General features: G+C 43.0%; 1 protein-coding gene across 5 annotated transcripts in view; it reads left to right on the top strand.

Moving 5' to 3' along the window:
• VPS13B (vacuolar protein sorting 13 homolog B) overlaps nt 1-26,323 on the top strand; it is a 1,225,788-nt gene that overhangs the window by 164,858 nt on the left and 1,034,607 nt on the right. For all 5 annotated transcript variants that reach the window (XM_056522379.1, XM_056522375.1, XM_056522376.1 and 2 more), the window contains exon 16: nt 7,457-7,581. In XM_056522379.1, coding sequence (XP_056378354.1) covers nt 7,457-7,581 — 125 coding nt within the window. The remainder of the gene's footprint in view (nt 1-7,456; nt 7,582-26,323) is intronic.

Genomic DNA, 26,323 nt, shown 5'->3' on the forward strand with positions numbered 1-26,323 from the left:
AATGAGGATTGGATAGGGAGTCGGTGGAGATATATATATATATATATATATATATATATATATATGTATATATATATATATATATATATATATATATATATGTATATATATACATACATACATACAGGGTGGGCCATTTATATGCATACACCTTAATAAAATGGGAATGGTTGGTGATATTTACTTCCTGTTTGTAGCACATTAGTATATGTGAGGGGGAAACTTTTCAAGATGGGTAGTGACCATGGCGGCCATTTTGAATCCAACTTTTGTTTTTTCAATAGGAAGAGGGTCATGTGACACATCAAACTTATTGGGAACTTCACATGAAAAACAATGATGTGCTTGGTTTTCACCTAACTTTTTCTTTCATGAGCTATTTACAAGTTCCTGGCCATTTATAAAATGTGTTCAATGTGCTGCCCATTGTGTTGGATTGTCAATGCAACCCTCTTCTCCCACTCTTCACACACTGATAGCAACACCGCAGGAGAAATGCTAGCACAGGCTTCCAGTATCCGTAGTTTCAGCTGCTGCAGAATGGGCAAAACGAAAATTGGAACAGGACCCTCAGTTTACGTAGAAGATTTTGTTCAGTGATGAGGCAAACTTTTATGTGAATGGTGAAGTTAACAAACAAAACCACCGCTATTGGTCTGACACTAACTTACATTGGATAGATCCCTCCAAGACTGTTGGAACACAAAAATTGATGGTATGGTGTGGTATATGGGGTACAAAGATAGTGGGGTCATTCTTCATCAATGAAAACCTCAAGGCCACTGCATATGGGAAATTGCTACATGATGATGTGTTTCCCTCTTTATGCACTGAAGCTGGCAAGTTCCCTGAGTTTTTCCAGCAAGATGGTGCACCACCACATTATGGGTGTCAGGTCCGAGCATTCCTAGATGAACAGCTTCCTGGAAAGTGGATTGGTCATCATGGGCCAGTTGAATGACCCCCAAGGTCTCCCGATCTGACCACCTTAGACTTTTATCTTTGGGGTCATCTGAAGGCAATTGTCTGCTGTGAAGATACGAGATGTGCAGCACCTGAAACTAGGTATACTGGAAGCCTGTGCTAGCATTTCTCCTGCGGTGTTGCTATCAGTGTGTGAAGAGTGGGAGAAGAGGGTTGCATTGACAATCCAACACAATGGGCAGCACATTCAACACATTTTATAAGTGGTCAGAAACTTGTAAATACCTCATGAAAGAATAAAGTTACGTTAAAACCAAGCACATCATAGTTTTTCTTGTGAAATTCCCAATAAGTTTGATGTGTCACATGACCCTCTTCCTATTGAAAAAACAAAAGTTGGATTCAAAATGGCCGACTTCAAAATGGCCGCCATGGTCACTACCCATCTTGAAAAGTTTTCCCCCTCACATATACTAATGTGCCACAAACAGGAAGTTAATATCACCAACCATTCCCATTTAATTAAGGTGTATCCATATAAATGGCTCACCCTGTGTATGTATAGCTATAGATATGTATAGATATATATTATTTATATATAAAATCCCCACAAGGATAAGGTGGAAAAAAAACGGGCAGCGCCAGGTACTCAGCTAGTGAAGCATAAATACTGCTGTTATATTGCTTGCAGAGTATGTGACGTTGCCCAGTCTGCCTACCAAAACCTTGTGGGAGAGAAAAAGCAATGATGATGGCTCTGCCTTTGTCCCACATTTATGTTTTGTCACCTGCTTTTAGGCTAGAATTACATACATCTAGCATTCGGCTCTGCTGAAACTCGGCACAACTGATGACAGTTGTTTAGGATCCAACATTATTTATTGTGCATGGCAGACAGGGAAACACAGCAAGAAGTGTTCCCCTGACCAGCGCCCATGTGCCGTGTTTAACTGTCTGTGAATGTGAAATAGGCGGTGGGCATACAAGAGGGTAGGTAGATGTGAAATCGAGGCGATTGGACATGAAATGGGGGGATTTCACTATTTTTTTTATTATATCGCAATCGCACATTTTCCCCATATCGTGCAGCCCTAGTGTACAGGCTGGTACGGACCTGCGTCCGGTCTATGGGAAACAGGATGATGGTAGAAGATAACAGGCAGATAGTCCGTAGTAGCGTCCTCGTGTCAGCAGTAAGGTGTGTGGTTGAGTGCTACCAAATAAAGGGGGTTACAGCGCTTCCACTTTATGGTTGAAGCAAGAGTCATAAGATTGTGTGGTTATGGAAAGGTAAAACAGGCTAGACACGTTTCAAGGCCACGGGCCTTTTCCTCAGTAGCTTAATAGAGACGATCCTTTGAGGACTGGTTCACTATATTTGTATTCAATTTTAGGACTAGTTAGGGTTTAGATTACACCAATTAACCATGGGAGCGTTCTTATGCTTTAGTGCGCTACACCACCTCTCTATCCATTTCTATTATATTTTAGTTGACATATTTTTATAAAACTAAGCTTATCTCCAGCCAATTGGAAGTTATACTGGAACATACATACACACAAATTGAGTTTTATATAAGTAGATTAATACTATTGTTTGTTATGCTAGTAAATATGGAAACCTTTCCCTTGGCTCTTTGAATCCTTTTGCTGTCAATGTCTAAGGGATGTCATAATTAATTGAATTGTGAAGTCTTCACCAGCCTATTCAGCGTTTGTATCGTGGACCCAAAAGACAACTTTTCTGTGACCTGTAAGACTAACAAAGAAATACATACACAGATCATTGAGGTACCTAGTTAAAACATCAAAGCCCTGGAATATAGTCATCACAAAGAAACAGAATTTCTTATGTGTACGAGGACATGGATCCAATTATGGATCCCAACAGGTCGTTCTGGGACAGATGTTTAGAGGAATATCGTACAATAGACTAGTCTGATTCCTGACATGTGATAAATCATCAACACTTAATGTGGGATGGGAGGGTGAACGCCATATTCCACCATATACATTAAGGTTTAGATTATTTCAGTGTTTGGAGAATATATTTTGTTTTTCTCCTTGTAGGAAACTGTTTCGTATGATGACCACTTGTGTATAAAATCTTTAAAAAATAAGAACACTAAAAAACTTAACACTGTGGAAATGTATTTAATTTTTTACTATTGTCAGTGGATCCATGCCATCCATTCGTTTCCATTAGTACTTTATGTCCTTAGATTCTCACCTTATTGCTCATTCTTGGGAAATAGGTCTATCTCCCTGAGAACAGTCGCCCTTCACCGGAAAATGCTAATAATGCACCCTTCGGGCCAGTTAACAATGAGAAATTCAACCTGAAATTTACATTTTGAGTCTATCAGGCACCACAGATATTAAACGGCACTATATCTTCGTGGACCTATGCCATCTGCATTGATGGCAATGCAGTCCACATGGATTTCGGCTAAAAGAATTATCATGCTAATTCCTTCAGCAGAAGCCCTTTGACAGAAACGAAAAGCTGCTGCAAGCGGAATCTTTAAGTGTAAACTGCCCCTTATTGTCCCTTATTCCCTGTGCGTTTTCTTCTAACTTTTTGTTGTCTTAGGAGAGAAAGAACTAAATGTCTTTACTAAATCAGTAAAGACCTAATAAACTACACCAACAGGCCAAGAATAAGTTGTCTCCTTCTAAATATATGGTATCTAGAGGCAAAATTTAAGTATGCTGCAATACACTTTAACACTCTTGCACCATGCTGTTTAGTTAACCAGATACAGTGGGGATCAAAAGTTTGGGCACCCCAGGTAAAGATTTGTATTAATGCGCATAAAGAAGCCAAGGAAAGATGGAAAAATCTCCAAAAGGCATCAAATTTCAAATTAGACATTCTTACAATATCTCAACAAAAGTTAGATTTTATTTCCATCATTTACACTTCCAAAATAACAGATAACAAAAAATGGCGTCTGCAAAAGTTTAGGCACCCTGCAGAGTTAATATCTTGTACTGCCCTCTTTGGCAAGTATCACAGCTTTGTAAACGCTTTTTGTAGCCAGCCAAAAGTCTTTCAATTCTTGTTTGAGGTATCTTTGCCCATTCTTCCTTACAAAAGTCTTCCAGTTCTTTGAGATTTCTGGGCTGTCTGTCACACACTGCTCTTTTAAGGTCTATCCATAGATTTTCAATTATGTTGAGGTCAGGAGATTGTGAAGGCGATGGCAAAACCTTAAGTTTATGCCTCTTGATGTAATCCCCCGTGGATTTCAAGGTGTGTTTAGGATCATTATCCATTTGTAGAAGCCATCCTCTGTTTAACTTCAGCTTTTTCACAGATGGCATCAAGTTAGCATCCAAAATTTGCTGAAATTTTATTGAATCCATTTTTCCTTCTACTTGTGAGATGTTCCCTGTGCCACTGGCTGCAATACAACCCCAAAGCATGATTGATCCACCCCCATGCTTAACAGTTGGACAGGGATTCTTTTCATTAAATTCTGTTCCCCTTCTCCAAACGTACTTTTGCTCATTTCGGCCAAAAAGTTCAATTTTAACCTCATCAGTCCACAGAACTTGTTTCCAAAAGGCATCAGGCTTGTCTATATGTTCATTTGCAAAGTTCAAACGCTGATTTTTGTGTTGAGGGCGTAGAAGAGGTTTTCTTCTGATGACTCTTCCATGAAGACCATATTTGTACAAGTATCTCTTTATAGTGGAATAGTGTACCACAACTCCAGTGTCAGTCAGATCTTTCTGGAGGGATTATGCAGTCAAACGTGGGTTTTGAATTGTTTTTCTCAAAATTCTGCAAGCTGTTTTGATATTTTTCTTGGTCTTCCAGATCTTGCTTTAACTTCCACTGTTCCTGATGGCTGCCATTTCTTAATTACATTCCGAACAGAGGATATTGACATCTGAAAACGTTTTGCTATCTTCTTATAGCCTTCTCCAGCTTTGTGAGCGTCAACTATTTTCAGTTTCAGATTTCTAGACAACTGCTTAGAAGAACCCATGGTGCTGATTGTTGGGGCAAGGTCAGATGAGTCTGGGCATTTAAAACCTTTGAGATTGACATCATCTGGTCTTCCCAGAATATGATTGAGAACAATCCATGACACTGGCAGATCTCAGCTTTGCAAAGGGGGCAGTGCATGCTATAAATTCTGCAGGGTACCCAAACTTTTGCAGATGCCATTTTTTTGTTTTCTGTTATTTTGAAAGTGTAAATGATGGAAATAAAATCTAACTTTTGTTGACATATTATAAGAATATCTAATCTGTAATTTGATACCTTTTGGATTTTTTTTCCATCTTTCCTTGACTTCTTTGTGCACATTAATACATATGTTTACATGGGGTGCCTAAACTTTTGATCCCCACTGTATAGAAATCAAGTAAGGGCATAGCTGTATAGAGCTTTTCACCCTGAATCCATCCAAACATAAATCTGATTAGTTAATTGACCCCTCCAGTTCCAAGATATTATAGTATAAATTAAGCTTTGGCGCCCCTGGCTGCCAGAGCCCAGCAATGTTTAGCCACTTTACCAGGTAGTCACTCCCCTTTCAAACAGTGTGGTAGAGGAGGTGACCAGCTCACAGAGGGGAGTGACTAACTGGTGGAGGGGCCGATCTGTGCTGGGCTCTAGCAGCGGAGGGGAACACCCACTTTGAACAGGAACACTTTGAAGCCTAATTTAAATATCTTTTTAGGGTCTATTCTTAATGAGACTGTTCTGTTGTGTATATGATATCACAGTAGATGACTCTGTTCTGTTGTGTATGTCACAGTAGATGACTCTGTTCTGTTGTGTATATATCACAGTTGATGACTCTGTCCTATTGTGTATATGATATCACAGTAGATGACTCTGTCCTATTGTGTAGGGATCGACCGATATCGTTTTTTAGGGCCGATACCGATAATCGGTGGAGTTTAGGGCCGATAGCCGACAACTTATACCCATATTCCGGTATAAGTTATCGGCTATTTATACCCCCGCAACACCGCTGCAGATCATTGATTTAAAGCGGGCGCTATAAATCAATGCACTGCAGTGGCTTTTGCGGTGCCATAGGCCGCCGCCACCCGCTTCTCTCCCCCTACCTGTCAGGGTGGTCCGGGCCATCTTTCCTTCCTGTAGTGTCCGTTGGCATTCCGGGTGGAGGGTGAACCGGTCCGGGCTGTCCTTCTCCGGGGGTTATCTTCTCCACTCCGAGCAGGCTCCGGCCTAGTAACTCGGCATAGACGCCGCTGCGCAGTGACGCCCGTGCGCAGCGACGCACCTGACGTCAAGGCGTAGCGACGTCTATGCAGCGTACTAGGCCTGAGCCTGCCCGGAGTGGAGAAGATAAATCCCGGAGAAGGACAGCCCGGACTGGTTCACCCTCCACCCGGAATGCCGCCGGACACTACAGGAAGGATGGATGGCCTGGACCACCCCCATTACGGGTAAGTTTAATTTTTTTTATTGACTCGGAGGGTGGGGGAGGGGCCCGACCGGTATAGCGGTATGGGCAAAAATCCATACCGGTATACCGCCCAGCACTACGGTGGGGGGTGCGACGCGGTGCGGTGGCTCGTGGGGGCTGTCGCGGTGTGACTACTATTGGGTATATGATATCACAGTAGATGACTGTGTCCTGTTGAGTATATGATATCACAGTAGATGACTCTGTCCTATTGTGTATATGATATCACAGTAGATGACTTTGTTCTGTTGTGTATATATCACAGTAGATGACTCTGTCCTGTTGTGTATCTGATATCACAGTAGATTACTCTGTCCTGTTGTGTATATGATATCACAGTAGATTACTTTATTCTGTTGTGTATATGATATCACGGTTTAAAGGGGTTCTCCACTGCCCTGTCTTCCGGAGCTCCGCTCTCAGCGTCCGGAAGGTTATTCCTCCGGGCGCTGTGTGCGGGCTTCCTTGTTTGATGCCGCCCCCTCGTGATGTCACGCCCGCCCCCTTAACGAAAGTCTATGGGAAGCTGCGAGCAGATCTCCGGAAGATAGGGCAGTGGAAAACCCCTTTAAGGGCTATCAAATATGTGCAGTATACTGTACGTGTGAGTTATTCACACATGCAGTATCCTGCTCATATTTCATGCGCAGGATTTGAAGCAGTGTTTAGTCAGTTTACATTGAAATCTGCAGCATAAAAACCTGAGCATTAAATATGTGCAGGATATTTACAGTAAGTGGGAATAGACCCTTAAACTGTGAAATGTTGGTGCAGGAGGGGTCGGCTAACAAGAAGTATGTACGAAATCAGTGTCAAAGGCCTGGTATAGCCATAAACGTATTTTATATCCCAAAACATACTGATAGGTCATATTTAAGTATGCACGGTTTGAAATAGGAGTGGGTAGTATCTTGCTGTAATACAGATTGTAAATATATCTTTTTGTTAAGAGAATGCCATGAAAGCCTTGCCAAAAATGTTTGCCTGGGTGTGTTGTTCTCATTTGTTCTTATGCTATACAGATGGCTTTTATGTTTTAATAAAAGGAGATTGTCCTTAATTTTTTTTTATTACAGGTGTTTGGGTTCCAAGCTGGTCTCACGTACCTGGACAACAAAGGAACCTGCTACCCCCCTGTCCCAGTCATACCTGCCTTTAGCACAGCCTTGTATGGAAAACTACTTAGGCTTCCTCAGTATTGGTAAGTCATTTTTTTATGTCTTTCAATGTTAGTCAATGTATAGGTGTCATAGATGCTGGACAACAGGAAACATCTTTAGATCTGACAAGCCTGTTTGTTTTTTTCTTTTCTAAGCCTCCTAATATCATTTTAATGAATGAATGTTTTTTCACAAACTTTGAGAAAAATCTGCAGAAAGTACTCTTATAGCACTGCATTTTCAGAGGATTTTTGGGATCAACAGTTTATTACAGTACCAGTGATGTAAATGAGATTTAAGTAAATAGCTTTAACATTCTGCAGGAGAAAAAATCTGCGTGGAATCTGTGCAGAAATTACTCTTTGGTATAGATTTTAAATCCACAGTGACCCTTATTTATTTATCAATCAGCCTGAAACCCTAATTGTTTGGTTTTTCCCACTGCAACCAATCACAGCTCAGCATTCATACCTTAACGAGCTCTGATAAAGTGGAAGCTGTGATTGGTTGCTGTGGGAAAAAACAATTAGGGTTTCAGGCTGAATGATAAATCTGGGCCAGTGTGTCAGTTTATGCTGCAGAGTTAGGCTGGGTTCACACTACGTTTTCTCCCATACGGGAGCGCATACGGCAGGGGGGAGCTAAAAGCTCGCGCTCCCGTATGTCACCGTATGCGCTCCCGTATGTCATTCATTTCAATGAGCCGACCGGAGTGAAACGTTCGGTCCGGTCGGCTCATTTTTGCGCCGTATGCGCTTTTACAACCGGACCTAAAACCGTGGTTGACCACAGTTTTAGGTCCGGTTGTAAAAGCGCATACGGCGCAAAAATGAGCCGACCGAACGTTTCACTCCGGTCGGCTCATTGAAATGAATGACATACGGGAGCGCATACGGTGACATACGGGAGCGCGAGCTTTTAGCTCCCCCCCATCCGTATGCGCTCCCGTATGGGAGAAAACGTAGTGTGAACCCAGCCTTATACAGTGTCCTCCTTATTATCACAGACAGGAGTCCCGCCATCCCCCTCTCTCTACACCTCTGAAAAGGTCACAGAACGCCCAATAATATTTCCAATTCATGTGACTGGGAAAAGTCCTGTCTATTGTCTACAGGTAAAACTCGAAAAATTAGAATATTGTGCAAAGTTCATTTATTTTAGTAATGCAACTTAAAAGGTGAAACTAATATATGAGAGAGACTCATTACATGCAAAGCAAGATAGTTCAAGCTGCGATTTTTTTTTATAATTGTGATGATTATGCCTTACAGCTTATGAACCCCCCCCCACAAAATTACTATGATTTTGGGAGCCATGTCATCTGCTGCTGTTGGTCACTGGGCTTCATTAAGTCCAGGGTCAAAGCATCCATCTACCAAGAGATTTTAAGAGATTTTAAGTTGCATTATTTAAATACAATGGACTTTTGCACAATATTCAAATATTTTGAGTTTCACCTGTATGTCCATAAAGCATATCTGTAAATGCTGTTAAAAATGGATAAGGCAAGGACTTCCGGTTCCGGCGCGGCCATGTGAGGAGCGGTGGGACGGAGCTCCTGTACCCCACACCCCAGAACGGCACAGTACCGGGCGACTTTGCCCCGCTCGCGATCCCTGCACGGACCTGCTCCCCCGTGAGGGCTCCGGAGACCAGCCAGCAGCGGAGTTCTCACTCCCCGTGCTTTACCGGACAGCGCAGCGATCTCGGAGCTCCGGAAGCTGAATGCGATTGTGGGCGCCGGAGAGAGGACCGGGATTACAGCTGGGCGGCCTGAAGAAGACTGCGGAAAACCCGGTGAGCACAAAAACTGGTGCCCGCAGTTAGGACAAGCCCCGGGGCGGGTAGAGGGGGCCCTCATCGGGTGCACTCAGCTGGTTACCTACACAGCGCCACTCAGCGCCATCTTGGCCCCTCTGAGCCACCACTGACTATTCTTCCCTGTCCCCTGCTGAGCTGCTATTGCAACAGGGCATTCCCACACTGGCTTTAGGGAGTGACTACATAACGGACATAACAGCCAAGTCATGGATAAATTTGTCCACAAGGGACCTCAAGGCCCGGCAGTCTCTGGATTGCACGCATCTCCTGCGCCCTCTGGGCCCCCCCGCCCCCCTACCCCTCAGCACGAGACCACAAACGGCGCCTCTATTCCTGCTGCAATGGAAGTGACTGGTAGCCAACTCCTGTTCTCTCAACTTGCAGAGTCCCCTGGTCTGGGGGTCCAGCTCTCAGATGCCATGGCCGCAGGACCCTCTGTGGGGGGTTTACCGGCCCACCCTGATCTACAGGCACTGGCCGCAGCGCTAGTTTCTCTCATCACCCCCACGATACAGAGAACTTTAGAAAATACCATACGTGACACCCTAACGCAGATACGCACGGATTTGGGCGCTCAGGAGGGCCGCATTGGCGAGATGGAGCATAGAATTGTTGCGCTTGAGGATGAGAACAGCGGCCTGGCTACTAAATTGCGCCAAATGGACACAGATTTATGCTATGTTAGCGGAAAGCTGGAAGATTTAGAGAACCGTTCACGGCGCAGCAATCTGCGTTTGGTAGGCGTTACTGAGTCGCTCCTTCCTGCGGACCTTCAAGATTTTTGCGAGAGTGATCTACCTAAGGCGCTGGGTCTGCCACACAAATGCAGGGTGGAGAGGGCACACCGTATAGGCAAATTGCCTGACCGTAATGTTGCTTCCAAGGCGGGTGTAGATAGCCGTCCGCGTCAAGTAATTTTTAAACTGCTCGACTACAACGACAAGGTTAGCATCCTGAGAGCGTTTCGAAAGCGCACAACACCTCTGACATTCCGTAACAAGAAGATGCTGATATTTGAAGATTTTTCGGCTGATGTAGCGAAGAGAAGGAAAGCTTTCAGCAATGTTTGCACTGCCTTATACAATGCCAAACGCCGCTTTCAACTGCAATACCCAGCCACATTAAAAGTGCACATGCCGGATGGATCTTTTCGCTCCTACCAGACTCCGTCAGCAGCCGAGGCGGAACTGCGAGATGTGCTAGCGGACCACCAGAGACACCCAAGACATTCACCTGCCCGCCAAGACCCCTCAAGAGATCAAGGTCCCCTGGCACAGAGACCCGCCCGTCGTAAGGAGGGGAGGGACCGATCACCAGCAGAGGGAAGGAAGAGAAAGAAGTCTCCAAAACGGAGGAGCAGGAGCCGTAGTAGCAGATCCTCGTCACCGGACTGAGTCCCGGTCTTCCAGCTATTGTTTCCACGCACCCCCCCTCTCTTTTTTCTTTCTTTTCCCACAGCTTCCGATAAAGTACACGGACATGCGGTCTTGCAGAGCAGCTGATCCAGGATGACATCATAGAAGCTACTCTCATTTCTACCACGGCTGAGAATATAGGACTGCAATGTATAAAGGGTATTGTTCATCCTTATCCCCCGTGCTTGACTCTTGGGACTTGAGATTTTGAGTTATTGGCCATGATATTTTGAGGGGACTGTTCCATTATTACAGATTGGACTATGGCGGCTCTATGTATATCGTTAATGGGTATGTCTCGGGAGTGGGGCGGGGTCGTGTGTACGGGTGGGTGTGGGGAGGGGTGTTCCTGTCTCCTCTCATGTCTGAAAAAAGTGAAGTCCACATCCAGTCAGGGGGTTGCCATTTTTCCACACAGGGCTTCCCTCACTGTTGGAGTTGCAGATATGGTTTTTTCATGTTTTTTTTATACTTCAAATGTTTTTTTCTTACGAGCTGCGCAGGCAGAGGCACACTCTAAGTTGAAAGGTTCAGGATTACTGTGGCGCTCCCCTTCTGCGAGCTCTAGTCATGTGCTGAGGTACTTCGATAGCTTGCGCTGGCGATCCCTGCTCTTCCCCTGTCTGCCCATAGTCCTGGGAATTTCCCTTGGGTGGGTTTTTGTGTTGTGTCCCTACGTCTCCCTGTGCATTACTGTTACCCCTCCTCAATGTATTCACGATGTGTAGAATTGTTTCGTGGAATGTGAAGGGTCTAAGATCACCTCAGAAGAGAATGTCCATCCTTCGATATCTCAAGCGCTTGAGGCCGGATGTGGTTCTTTTGCAGGAGACACATCTGACCGCAACCGATTTCCCTAGAATGAGGAAGTTGTGGGTGGGTGGTGTGTATGGTTCCCCGGCGGTGGACCGAAAGGCGGGTGTATTGATTCTGATACACAAGGCATTCCAACACCATTTGATCTCCCATACACATGATGATGCGGGACGTCTTTCCCATATTTCCTTAATACATGGCGAGCAATCTTATGCTATTTATAATGTATATGCACCGAATGGAGATAACGCCTCTTTCTTTCGTTCCCTAACAGATGAGTTAACTGGTTCAGCAGGTCTGCAGGTAGTGGTTGGAGGTGACCTGAACTCGGTGGTGGATCCTCTGGTGGACAGGAGAGGGGCGACATCGACGCCAGTGGCCATCCGACAGAGTGACAGGGTCCTGCAACCGTTTCTGTCCAGTACAGGCTTGGTAGATGCCTGGAGACATTTTCATCCCGATGGTCGTGAGTATACGCACTACTCCCACACACACAATTCCTGGTCCCGAATTGATTACCTCATGATTAGTCCTTCCCTTTGCCCTAGGGTGACTGTAACGGACATCTCTGACCTGATCATTTCTGACCACTCCCCTGTAGTGTTGGAGTTTCGGCAATCACACCCGAAGGGGACTGATTTTTTGTGGCGCTTCCCTTCTTATTTAGCGAAGGATGAGTCTTTTCAAGATCTTCTTCGGGGGTGGTGGCTGGAATTTCAAACTGACAATGCCCAACATGAAGGGGACCCTGCCCTTTTCTGGGAGACAGCCAAGGTAGTCCTGAGAGGTAAAATAATGGCCTATCATTCCACGTTAAAGCGTAAGTCGCAAGAGGGACATGCGGCCGCCAGTTCTCGCTTAGCCGCAGCATATTCCAAGTTTGTATCTTCCTCGACCCCCCCCAATAAACTGGCGTGGCAGACAGCACGTGCCGACTATGAACTATGGTTAGACAGGAGGGAGCGAATTTATCGCTCACATTACGATCTCCAGCTGTTTAAACAGGGAAACAAGGCAGGTCGCTTGCTGGCTAGACTAGCGAAGGGTCCACATTCATCTGCGCATGTGCTTGCTCTGAAGGACACCCAGGGCCAAATTAGTAGAGACCCGAAGGCTGTAAGTGCTCTATTGGGTGCTTACTATGCGGACTTGTACTCCGCTCCACCTGACGCAGGTACAGAGGGCCGGGACTTTTTGGACAAAGTAAGTCTCCCAAAGTTGTCTGAGGACCAACGACTAGAGCTGAACATAGCCATCACAGTAGAAGAGGTTAGGGGGGCTATCAGATCTCTAGCCAATGGGAAGGCCCCGGGACCGGACGGTTATCCGGGGGAATTTTATAAACCCCTAGTTGATCAGGTCACTCCTGCCCTGACAGCTTACTTTAATGGTGTCTTGTCTGGTGGAAACTTATCGGCGGGAGCTAAACTAGCCTTCATTAAGGTTCTCCCCAAGCCGGGCAAGGATCCGCTAGATCCTGGCTCCTATCGTCCAATATCACTTATTAATCAGGATGTTAAATTACTTACCAAAATATTAGCGGACCGGTTAGCGAAACTATTGCCCGAGTTGATAGGGGATCATCAAGTGGGTTTTGTAAAAACGCGTTCAGCTGTCACGAACATACGGAAGGTTCTAGCGGTCATGGATAGTGTAGGCAGAAGGCCTGCGGTTATGCCCCACCCTGCACTGCTCGCTCTAGATGCGGAAAAAGCGTTCGATAATGTCCGGTGGGATTGGTTGCATTTGGTTCTAGAACGCTTTGGTATCACAGGGAGGTTCAGTGGTTTCCTGGAAAACCTCTATTCTGGCCTGGCAGCCAGGGTGTATACCCCGGGCTTTTTGTCTCCATATATCCAACTGCATAGAGGGACACGACAGGGGTGTCCCCTATCGCCCCTTTTGTTTGATTTAGCAATTGAACCCTTGGCGCGCTTTTTGCTCGCTTCGGACACGTACAAGGGTATAGCGGTGGGATCCAGAGAACTCAAAATATCCTTGTTTGCAGATGATGTGCTAATGTTCTTGGATGACCCAGGGCGGGATGTTCCCAAGGTATTGTCTTTTCTAGCCGGGGTGGAAGGTTTCATGGGCTATAAAGTGAACGCATCCAAAAGTGTGCTCCTTCCTTTGGGGAAGGGCCCGCCTCACTGGGAGCGGATGGCTGGGGATTTAGGGATCACTTATAGCACTTCTTCCATTCTCTACCTGGGGATTAGGATAGGGAGAACCGCGGATACACTATATGCGTTGAATTTTACCCCGGTGATTAAGAAGATAGTGGACGAGTTGGCACGGTGGAAAGACCTTCCGCTGTCCTTTATGGGACGTTGTCATCTGGTGAAGATGATAAGTTTTCCCAGGCTACTTTACCCTCTGCAGACACTCCCAATATTGCTGAAGCACGTAGATGTCAGGTCACTCAACGCAGCATTCACTAAATTCATATGGCATGGGAAGAGACCCAGAATTGCGCTTAAAAAGTTGATGCTGTGTAGGATGGAAGGGGGGGTCAACTTTCCCAATGTGAGGGGTTACAACTTGGTATGCTTGTTCCGCAATGTGATGGATTGGTTGCATGATTCATCATACTTCTCTAACCTATTGATTGAGCGAGAGCTGGCGGCACCGTGGTCATTGACAGCCCTACTACATACTTCCTACACTAAGCTACCCCCGCAGGTCAAGAGCTCGCAGGTCCTTAGGGATACCATTATTACATGGAAGGAACTCCGTAAGACTTTTGGCCTATCGCACTTGTTGTCCAAGCGAATGCCACTCAGAGGACACCCTGAATTCTCTCAAGGGACTTCCTCTACCTGGCTTGCTCTTTGGGAGAGGGAGGGGGTTTTGAGGGCTAGTGATTTGTGGGACGAGGATCGAAGGTCATGGCTTTCACCTGCAGAGATGGTAACAAAATTCTCTTTACCCCAAACTCAATTGATCTATGCAAATCAATTATACTCCTTTTGTTCGACCCGACTTAGGAACCTGACAGTGGAAGCCCCTGTCCACTCTTTTGATGACATAGTAGGGGATGGTCCGAGGAAGACTTCCATTTCCCAATTATACCTAGCTTTACGGGGGAGACTTTTAAAATTCGACCCAAAACGCCTGTTTACCACATGGGAGAGATGGACTGGGGACCCAGACATTCATGAGACTATACTTACGGGATGGGAAGCGGTTTGTAAACAGGTTATAAATGAACGATGGAGGGAGACCTATTTTAAAGTTTCCCACGCAGCCTTGTACGGCTTTAATATCCCACCGTCGCCTTGTTTCCCTGAGCGTATAACACACTGCCCCAAATGTCTTACACCTATGACAAATCTTTTTCACGGGATCTGGGACTGTGCTCACTCGGCTGGCTACTGGCGCTCGATCTGCTCCTACATCAGAGACCACTGGCGGGTAAGTCTTCCCTTTAAGGTTCAGACCCTTATATTTCACCAGCTTCGTCCTCCGGAGGAGGATCGGACGGGGATCCAGAGGATCCCTAAAATAATACATGTGGTCTTGCTGGTTGCTCTCCGATGCTTGTTTCTCCGGTGGTTGGAGGACCGGGTACCGGACCTGCAATTATTGATAACTCAATTGAAGTTCTTTTTAGGGGTAGACAGATTGGATGCTGAACGCCATTGCAACTCTGGCACGGCACGTTTCTTCGAAAAGTGGACATCGTTCATTGTTACACACTATAATCCCCGGGAGGTAGCCGACATTGTATATCCTTTTAGACACACCACATGGTACCTTACAGAATCATTGAAAGGGACGCTGGGGGCATTACAGCTTCCTGATTCAGTTTAGACTGTAAGGATTAAGCTTATTGTATCCTTGGGGAGAGAGGGAATCCTGCATCGCTTCACTACAGCACCTCAGTATTTGCCATTTTTAAGACAGTTATTGTATTGTATGTTGGATCGCGGTCCGTTATTTTCCCAGATGGGGATCGTGATATTTCTGATATGTTTTTGTGTTATTCTGAAAATGTTGAATAAAAATATATTGCAAAAAAAAAAAATGGATAAGGCAAGATGGCAGTCCCCTTAATAATGTGCAAGCAAATGTAAAAAATAGCAATCAAAAAATAAAAACAAGTTTATAGAAAAGAACATATTTTAGTATATGGCTTTAATTAGTAAAAAGTATTTCTAGAGTAAACATTTGCTAGAAATGTACTTTTTATAATTTTTTTTTACTGTTACATAATCCGCACCTATTTTATCAAGTCTGCAACAGTTTAACGCAAAATTCCATATTACTTGGTGCGGATAGCCTGTTGTGAAATTACTTGCATATTTTCTGCTAGAACACTGATCGGGATTAAGGGATTGTTTTGTTTGCTTACTTGGGTTCCCACCAATCTCAAGGACAGGGGGGTCCCATGTCACCTCTGGATGAATGGTGTATCAGTTGGAGATGCATGCTGCCATTTTTTTCAGCTGTTTGGGAAAGACTAAGATAGCTAACTGTAGCAGTAGGAGATGATTGTGCTTTATGAAGAAACGCCTTCCCCACCCATTGTGCGACAAATGACCTAACCTGATCTCCAGACTTCAGTAGAGCCAGGTTTAAAGTGTTATAAATTTGTCAGAACTGTGTACTCTAAATAGGTAGTGACTCCTATTTCTGTCTTAATAATTTAGTTTAAGTTCAGAGGCTAGGACGGCCTCTCTCTCTTTCTCTTTTTCTTTTCTGCTATATGAAATGAGGAAAAATAATCAATTCTGGATGCTGGTATTTTTTTATGTTTATGTAATTGACTATGCGGTTTCATTAAAGGAAAACTCAGGGGTGTAACAACTTATCCTGATTGCTTGGGCCCACCGTGAACTCCTGCACAGTGCTTCGGCTCTCTGCATGAAAGGAACTTCATGAGGTGTTTGATACGAACCATTCATGCTAAGAGCCGGGGATAAGTTTTAATGTTGCGGAGTTCTCCTTTAACATTATATTGTAATGGTTCGGACAATTATGCACGCGGCATTACCAAATATGTTCGTTTATGTTTGTTAACTTTTTATGAAATGGGGGGGGGGAAGATTTTAAACTTTTATTTAGGGGAGGGGCTTTTTTTTTTCCTCTCCCCATTGGGCACTGTTTTCCACAGTGTGCCTCCAGTTGTTACAGAACTACGACTCCCAGCATGCCCAGACAGCCAAAGGCCAAGATGCACTCCTGTGCTTGTAGACACTGATCAATGCTGTGCCATAGGAGCCCATAGCACAGCACTGATCGATGTGATCAGCACTCAGTTTCTATAGTCTGCTAAGGCTGCCTGCATTATTGGGGCCTATTCGGACAAGCCAGAGGCAGGTAGGGAACCTCCGCCCATCTTCTCAGCTGATCTGGACCCCGCGGGTTTTGCCGCGGGTGTCCCGATCAGCTCCACTGAGCTACCGAAGATTGTTTTCACCATTTTAGACGCTGCAATCAACTTTGATCGTGGCATCTAAAGGGTTAATGCTGGGCATCACCTGGTTCGGTGATGGCCGGCATTAGCCAGTATGAAGCGAGCTCAGCTCCCTTCATGCACCTGCTGCGCTGTATACATACAGCGGCCAGTCGTGGAGGGGTTAATTCACCTTCTCGCAGCGGTCGGCACTGCTGGGAAGAGAAACAGTGTTGTAATAATAAATATATATATATATATATATATATATATATATATATATATATGCACACATGTACAGTCATGGCCGTAAATGTTGGCACCCCTGGAATTTTTCTAGAAAATGAAGTATTTCTCACAGAAAGGGATTGCAGTAACACATGTTTTGCTATACACATATTCATGCTTATTCCCTTTGTGTGTATTGGAACTAAACAAAAAAAGGAGGAAAAAAAGCAATTTTGGACATAATGTCACACCAAACTCCAAAAATGGGCTGGACAAAATTATTGTCACCCTTTCAAGGTTACAAGTCCATCTCCAGAGATCTAGATTTGCCTTTGTCCACAGTGTGCAACATTATTAAGAAGTTTGCCACCCATGGCACTGTAGCTAATCTCCCTGGCCATCGACGGAAAAGAAAAATTGATGAAAGGTGTCAACACAGGACAGTCCTTATGGTAGATAAGCAGCCCCAAACAAGTTCCAAAGATATTCAAGCTGTCCTGCAGGCTCAGGGAGCATCAGTGTCAGCTCAAACTATCCGTCGACATTTAAATTAAACGCTATGGCAGGAGACCCAGGAGGACCCCACTGCTGACACAGAGACATAAACAAGCAAGACTACATTTTGCCAAAAAGAACTTGAGTAAGCCAAAATCCTTCTGGGAAAACATCTTGTGGACAGATGAGACCAAGATAGATCTTTTTGGTAAAGCACATCATTCTACGATTTTCTGAAAACGGAATGAGGCCTACAAAGAAAAGAACACAGTACCTACAGTGAAATATGGTGGAGGTTCAATGATGTTTTTTTTTTTTTTTCTGGCACTGGGTGCCTTGAATGTGTGCAAGGAATCATGAAATCTGAGGATTACCAACAGATTTTGGGTTGCACTGTGCAGCCCAGTGTCAGAAAGCTGGGTTTGCGTCCGAGATCTTGGGTCTTCCAGCAGGACAATGGTCCCAAACGTACATCAAAAGCCCCCAGAAATGGTTGGCAACAAAGCACTGGAGAGTTTTGAAGTGGCCAGCAATGAGTCCAGATCTAAATCCCATTGAACACCTGTGGAGAGATCTTAAAATTGCTGTTGGGAAAAGGCGCCCGTCCAATAAGATACCTGGAGTAGTTTGCAAAGGAAGAGTGGTCCAACATTCCGGCTGAGGGGTGAAAGAAGCTTATTGATGGTTATAGGAAGCAACTGATTTCAGTTATTTTTTCCAAAGGATGTGCAACCAAATATTAAGTTAAGGGTGCCAATAATTTTGTGCAGACCGTTTTTGGAGTTTTGTGTGACATTATGTCCAATTTGCTTTTTTTCCACCCATTTTTGGTTTCGTTCCAATACACACAAAGGGATTAAACATGTGTATAGCAAAACATGTGTTACTGCAATCCTTTTCTGTGAGAAATACTTAATTTTCTTGAAAAAATTCAGCGGTGCCAACATTTACAGTCATGACTGTACATATATATTGGCAAGAAAACGCTCAGTGTTTCAGTTTCGATGTAACGTGTAAATGCTCAAACACAGACGTGAACTTTAAACCAGAGTCATATAAATAAATATGATAGCCACCTGGCCTTTTTCCAGCCTATCATTATATATATATATATATATATATATATATATATATATATATATATACACACACACATGCACACACACAAACATACACACACACACACACATACACACATGCACACACACATATATGCATACACACACATATATACATACACACACACACACATATATACACACACACACACACACACACACACACACACACATATATACATACACACACACACATTTTTACTAATTCTTGGTATTCTAAACTAAACCGCTATAATTCATTCTACAATAGATTTAGTCAGTAGTCCGCTAGATGCAAAATGTCTACACATTTGACCAGTGTTCAGTAGCCCTAAAGAATGAATGGCGCTCTGGACGCTTAATTGCGATGCGATTCATTAATACAGGGGCCAATTTTTCTATATTCACAAGTTTGGTGGTGATCAGCTTCTTCTTTCCCACCCTGTGGAGAGAATATAGTTTTAAATGTTGGAAATACCCCTTTTAAAGCTCCCTTATTTGCTCTCTTTGCTCTAACCTGATATACACACAGCAATTTTTGCCTGAGAATTTTTCTACTATTAATATATTGTGTAGAACCCCCATTTGCTTCCATTGTGATCCAGGATAACAAAGCAGAACCTTTAGTAGATTCCACTGTCATTAAAACTGTTCTCTCTACTTTCTTGTTTTCAATCTCACTAATATTAAACATTATTTTTTGTTGGATCCATACAACTTAGACTAAAGTCAGCAAAACCAGCCGCCTTCTGCAGGTTTGACCAACTGTCTCAATACTGACATGTCAAGAAGGGTTGGGTATGTTGGATTTTCAATGTCCATCCATATTGTTTTGGGAGGGATAAGCTGGCCCCAGAACATAGGAGAAACATGGGGAGGTCAGGAACACAAACTGCCAGATGAACAAATGTTCTGCCAATGGTTATTGAAAAGGCCAACTTAAAGGGGTACTCTGCCCCTAGACATCTTATACAAAGGTTAATGGATAAGATGTCTGATTGCGGGGGTTCTGGCCGCTGGGGACCACCGTGATCTCCAGGCCGCTGCTGGGACATTTGGAACACGGAAGCTTGGAACTTATGTGTTTGTGACATCACGCCATGTCCCCTCCATTCATATCTATGGGAGGGATGGGGGTGAAGGCTAGGTCACGCCTCCTTCCATAGAGATGAATGGAGGGGGCATGACAGCTCTAGTCGCCCGTTATCCAGCACGGAGTGGAGTTTACTTCGTGCACCAGATGACTGGGGTGCCACACTAGAGATCGCAGGGGGGTTACAGTGGCAACCCCACATGATCAGACATCTTATCTCCTATCCTTTGGATAGGAGATAAGATGTCTAGGGGCGGAGTACCCCTTTAAGGGGAGTATAGTGTATAGTGAAAAGCTATACAATTTTCAATACACTTTATTTACTTTGAGTGTTTAAAAATCTACCCTAGTCATGTGGTGATCACCCTGTTCGCAACGATGCAATTTTTGTGCAGTACCACCACAGGGGTATTTAAGCATTACACAAAACTCTTTAAAAACATGGCCAGGCTAAGTCCTCTAGAGAGAAAGGAGACACACTTTGTAGCTGCTCTATTTTCCATTGTATTAATGCAAGATTTTCTTTTCCCTAAAAGGATATTTCAGTATTCTCTTTGTAAACCTCCCAGCACATTTCATTCAGTCTATAGTTATACTATGCACAAGATGACAATAAGTAAAGCATATTAGAAGACCTCGAAAAAAGCTAGCCTGTTCTGGCTGTGAGGTCAACAAGACACCCTGCAGAGTTTAACTACTCCCTTAGCATACTGTTACACACGCCAACTTGTTTATTCTGCTGTTTAAAGCGTTAATTCATTTGGTATCCTGCATGGACCATGACTGAAGTATGGCCTGATCATCTCAGCCTGAAGTCAGCTGGTGGTGTTGTTTTTAGATTGCATTGTGAGGATTGTTTATTTTTTTAAAAATTTTAGTTTTTTTTCCATTTGTCAACACTTATTGCTACCTGGATCACATTTGTTTGGAACATTGTAACGAGTTATGTGAATCTGTCTAGGAAAGCCATTCAGATTTCAGCTGGATGCATTGATAGCATATTATTAAGAGTTAAATCTGATTTTGATAGGTGTCCTGGCATACTTCACATCACTGACTGGGAGGCATTAGAAAATGTAGGGGGATTATTTGTGTGTGAAATGTGCAGCAGTGCATTCAGGTTTGATGTTAAAATGCTGCTTTTTGTGTTCACTAGCCTTGATTGGTAGATCTCTCCGTTTGTAATAGAAAATAGTTTACCTGAAGCACTTCAAGATAAGCAGCAAAACGTTGTCTAGTCACATTTCATACCGTGATGTCTCCACTAGCTCTTGTAGCCTTTCTTAGCTCTGTTGGGGTATAGGGGAGATATGTATCAAAGTCGGTGGGGCAGGAACGCCCTGATGGCTTATTGTTCAGGTAGCATGAACATGATGATAGTCCCTTTAAGCAGTCATGTTGCTTGACACATCATGCTTTATCTGATTGGTCAGAGCGCTCACTGTGGCTCCAGCCTTCAGTCTGGCCTTAAACATGTGATAGCTGTTGGCCCAACCTTCATTTGGCTGAAGACTTTTTCTTACAATCACGCCATACACATGAACATTCAGCTTTGTTGAGTGTTTTTTTTTTTTTTATAAATGGAGATAAAACATTTCTTCATCTCCAAGAACAAAAGAATGAGGCAGTTAAGTCACATGCCCAGTCCTTCTCTCTTCCAACATTGTGTCAGAGGAGAATTCAGAGCCCCCATACACATTTATAGTTTTTTGTTTTTTTTCAAGGTGGGTTTAGCTAACTTAAAAAAAAAAAATATTGCTTAAGGTGGGGTCTTTAGACTTTCTAAGCCACAAGCCAACCCTTAAAGGGGATTTATTTTTTATTTTTTTTATCTACTGGTGCCAGAAAGTTAAACAGATGTGTAAATTACTTCTATTTAAAAATCTTAATCCTTCCAGTGCTTATCAGCTGCTGTATGCTCCACAGGAAGTTATTTTCTTTTTGAATTTTTTTTCTGTCTGACTACAGTGCTCTCTGCTGACACCTGTACATTTTAGGAACCGTCCAGGGTAATAGCAAATCCTCATAGCAAACCTATCTTGCTCTAGACAGTTCCTGACATGGGCAGAGATGTTAGCAGAGAGCACTCTGGTCAGACAGAAAGGAAGTTATTAAAGAAAAGACCTTTCTCTGTAGCATACAGCAGCTGATAAGTACTGGAAGGATTACGTTTTTTTAATAGAAGTAATTTACAAATATGTTTAACTTTCAGTTGATTATAAAAAATGTTTTCCAGTGGAGTACCCCTTTAAGACAATTTAAGGTGAAAGTAACTAAAAAATGACATAAAAGGACACTATTAAAAGTAAAGAGATTTTTTTTTTTAGATGGTTTGAGGAGTAACATGAGAAAGAACAAGGTGTTGACTTGGCTTCCAAATTCCACATTTGTGGGATGTGATGAAAAAGCAAGTCTGATCCTTGAAGGCTGCACCTAACAACTTACAGAGCTTAAAGGGTTTTTTCTGTCTCCCTATAATGCTGGTGGTGTAGAGAAAAAGCCTACCCCTAGTTCCTTGAAGGTCCTGAAGAAGATCTTATTTGTTTCCTTACAGTCCACAGATGGTCATCTCTTCTGCCTTCTTCTAAGATGAGAACGGGTTGAAACATGATCTGCCCACTCAGCCAATCTCTTGCTGCAGCGGTGTCCTGTCTCAACCAGTGACTGGCTGAGCAGGCAGGTCCTGCTCCAACCTCTCTTCTAAGAAGCAGGCAGAAGAGGTTAGTATAAGGGTACTGGAAGGAGCCCTATGGGAGCTGCATCAGGAACTGCAGGAAATCATTACAACCTCAGCATTGTATTAAGATTTGGAGGACACTGGAACAACCCTTTAAAAGAATCTGCTGTTAATGTCTTGGTGCCAGATACCACAGAGCACCTTCAGAGGTCTTGTAGAGTCCATGCCTCAACAGTTATAGCTGTTTAAATGGTTCGAGGGGAGCCTACAGAATGTTTGGCAGGTAGTTTTAATGCAGTGGCTGTTCGTTGTATGTATGTGCTGTATATACGTATTAACCTAATCATAATACATGTAATAATAGATATATTTTTGCTATATAGTACTGTATGCATTCGGTCATCCTCCCACCAGTACCTGGAAAGAAGATGATCTGACTTGAATTTGAAAAGGCTGACGTGTGGAACATTTGACACTTCTTCTCCTCGTATCTATATCTTCACCGTGTTCTGTGTCTGTCAGCAGCACTGACACCTCCACTGTAAACCTAAACAGCGCCCTGCACAAGTCTGTTATGTAAACTCAACAATAGCAACGCATGAGTAATAAAGTAGAAAAATAAATGAGCAGAGCAGCAGCCTGCTTAAATGAAGTGTAGCTTGAAGTGAATAAAACTCCAGATGAAATGCATCAAATAGCACTTGAACTAAATCGAAGTCAGCATGAGCGCTGAGAGCTTCATTGAAGTCATGCAGTTAGCGAGAATTAGTTTGCTAGAATAACCTGGTAATGCCATTAAACTCTGAGTCACTCCTTGAAATTATACCACCTGCTTTATTTGCAGTTTTGGATTGTACATCCCTCCCTCTCACAGTACACATATGATGCTACATGTTTTTCCCTCTCTTTTTTTTTTTTTTTTTTCTTGGAAGAATATTTTAACACAGGCTGATGTAGCTTGTTTTTTGCAATTTTTTTTTTTCTATTATGAAAAAAGAAAGACATTTTATGAACTGTTATGGAATCCCTCAGGTGGTATGTTTCGAGTTAACAGTGAAAATCCCAACTTTATTTCTGACATAAATCACATTGTGAGCGCAGCGATTGTGCTGTGGTGTCCTACACACACATTCCACACTAAGTAGTTGCAATGCTGCGACTCTCGATTTGTGTGTTTTTTTTTCTTCTTTTTTTTTATTAATAAGCAATGCGTTGGAAACGTGACATTCAAGTAAACAGACTCGTGAGAAAATGTTTTGACTCATGCATTTGGAGGATCTGTTCTTCTCCCACCACTTTTGTTTATTTGTTTCATGCCAGTTTACGGTTTGGTGGCAGTTTTATTGTTTTGTGATTTATTTTTTCTCCATTGCCTGAATTCGTAGTACAAATGAAAGTTAAGTTTTTTTACATAATTATTCCTGACAGTGCTAAAATCACCACACAATTTAACTTTTTCCTCCCATTCTCTCCACACACATGCATTTATTCTCAGCGATAAGCAGTAATCCCAGTAATGATGTACAGGCCTTTCTATGGTTGCACTGATCTTTAGTTTAGCAACAAAATTGACTGAACAGTTTAGTATATATATGAGAGATCTCCAAACTGTGACCTCCATACATTGGTGTGAGAATAAACCTGCACAACCCTTTCAAGGTACTCATTAGATCAAAGTGGTGGAACAGACAGATTTAGAGGAAAGAAAGGTCCGGCTTGTTGGATTTTGAGGGATTGTTCACGTGCTCGGAGCTCACCAGCAGTGTTTGTTCCAGAGACAAATAATGTTGCTGCAAGGTGTGTTTCAAAGCGGACACCAATGAGTCCCATTGATTTTGAATTGGGTCCATTGAGTTCCCGCCTGATGTCTTTATTTTTGTGCAGGAGTTAAGCAGAGAAAATTTTATTTTTAATGAAATTACGAACAAAGCTTCCGATCGCAGCTGCGAGCAATCCCACTTCTTGGTGCCCAAGTGACGATTGGGGCAAATTGTAGTACATTTTTACATGTGCTCTTCGCTTGCATGGATTACATTGGCTGCTACACACCCATATGTTAAACAGTCACATAAACTGGTCAGCCATCATATCATTGCACCTTTCGCTGTGTTGTCCTGTTTCCCAGTTTTCCAAGTCACAAATGAGCAAAGATCGGACAGACAGAACATCAGTACAGTAATGGCTCATATCCTGCTATTCCCTAATGGTTCAGTTGTACATTTAGTACAATCTTTTGGATAAGCAACAGTTGTTACTATGTGTAAATGGGTCTTCACCAGGTAAGGATATAATTGTCTGGAATTTTTTTTGTCTATTTAAATGTATTTATTTGTTATGCAAGAAGCCGTGGGGAAGGCGTTACTTGGTTGTTTGCATTCACTACATTGCAATACGGCCTAGAAAATCTCACACTCCTGGGCTTATCTCATGTCACTTCCTTGTTTATTTAAAGGGTCACACTGTACAAAAGCTTTCATTAATCCTTATCACTCAAGATGGACGATGCTAAAATATTTACGTGCATACTAACATCCTTTACATTGGACAGATAAGCCCTTAATGACTGGGGCTGTAGATCTCTTAGTGAGTTTGATGTACTTCCAAGAACTATTGGTAAGATATTGGGGTTAAAAGGCTTGACCATGAAAGCACCAAAAAGTTACACAAAGTGCGAATCAGATTGGAACAGAAGGGAGGTGTGCACAGTATATGCAGATGTGTATACAGTAAATTAAATGTGCAGATTAGTGCTGGACAATTGGGCCTTATCTGATACCTGCTTCCAATCATCCATGTAGATCAAAGCTTTTTAGGAACTCCCTGCTACCTGCAGTAGTCTTACATATGGTTTTATTTGATAAAGATTACTATCTATTCCTAATCCAATAAATTGATGTTCTTGAATTAATCTAAATTTGCTTCTTTAATGGACTTCTAGCCTTTTTGTAGCAGAAATGGAAACGCACAATTGTGCCTTAGTAGTTGATTGGACTTGATATATTACCACTTTTTTCAGTGTATAAATAGTAAATTAATGTGTACATTTTTCCTTTTTTCTTTGCTGACTAATACCACTGGAGATCACTATAGGTGTTAGAGCTCTGTTTTGCTGTTAATTTCTTTGTAATGTTCTGCCATTTGTGCAAATTATCACTACTCTGAGCGCCTGTACCGGTTCCTAGCATCTTAAAGGACCAGTATACATGAATATCTCCTGACTTAAGCCAATGCCCAAATTCCCAAGATTATTTAAAGACCTGTCCCTCCATTCCTCCTTGCCTGAGTAATAGGGTACTTTAGATTCCGGACTCTAAGTTGTGTTTATTCTTACTATGTTTGGCATCAACTTGGCTTGTATATTTAACCACTTCTCGTCTGCTGCCCTCCCTGACCTCTGCAAGCTTACCACTTACCACTGAACCCTGCTTACCTCATGCCTCACTACGTGACTATTAATCATGCCTTATATATTAAAGTCTTATTATGTACCTTATATATTGAAGTCTTATGTCCATCTATTTTTCGCTGTTATGAATGGAGACTACTTCAGACATAGCGACCTTGCAGGGTTTAAAGGGGTTATCCAGGAAAAAACTTTTTTTATATATCAACTGGCTCCAGAAAGTTAAACAGATTTGTAAATTACTTCTATTAAAAAATCTTAAGCCTTTCAGTACTTATGAGCTTCTGAAGTTAAGGTTGTTCTTTTCTGTCTAAGTGCTCTCTGATGACACGTGTCTCGG

Source organism: Hyla sarda, chromosome 5 (assembly GCF_029499605.1).
Source record: "Hyla sarda isolate aHylSar1 chromosome 5, aHylSar1.hap1, whole genome shotgun sequence".
Lineage (NCBI taxonomy): Eukaryota > Metazoa > Chordata > Amphibia > Anura > Hylidae > Hyla > Hyla sarda.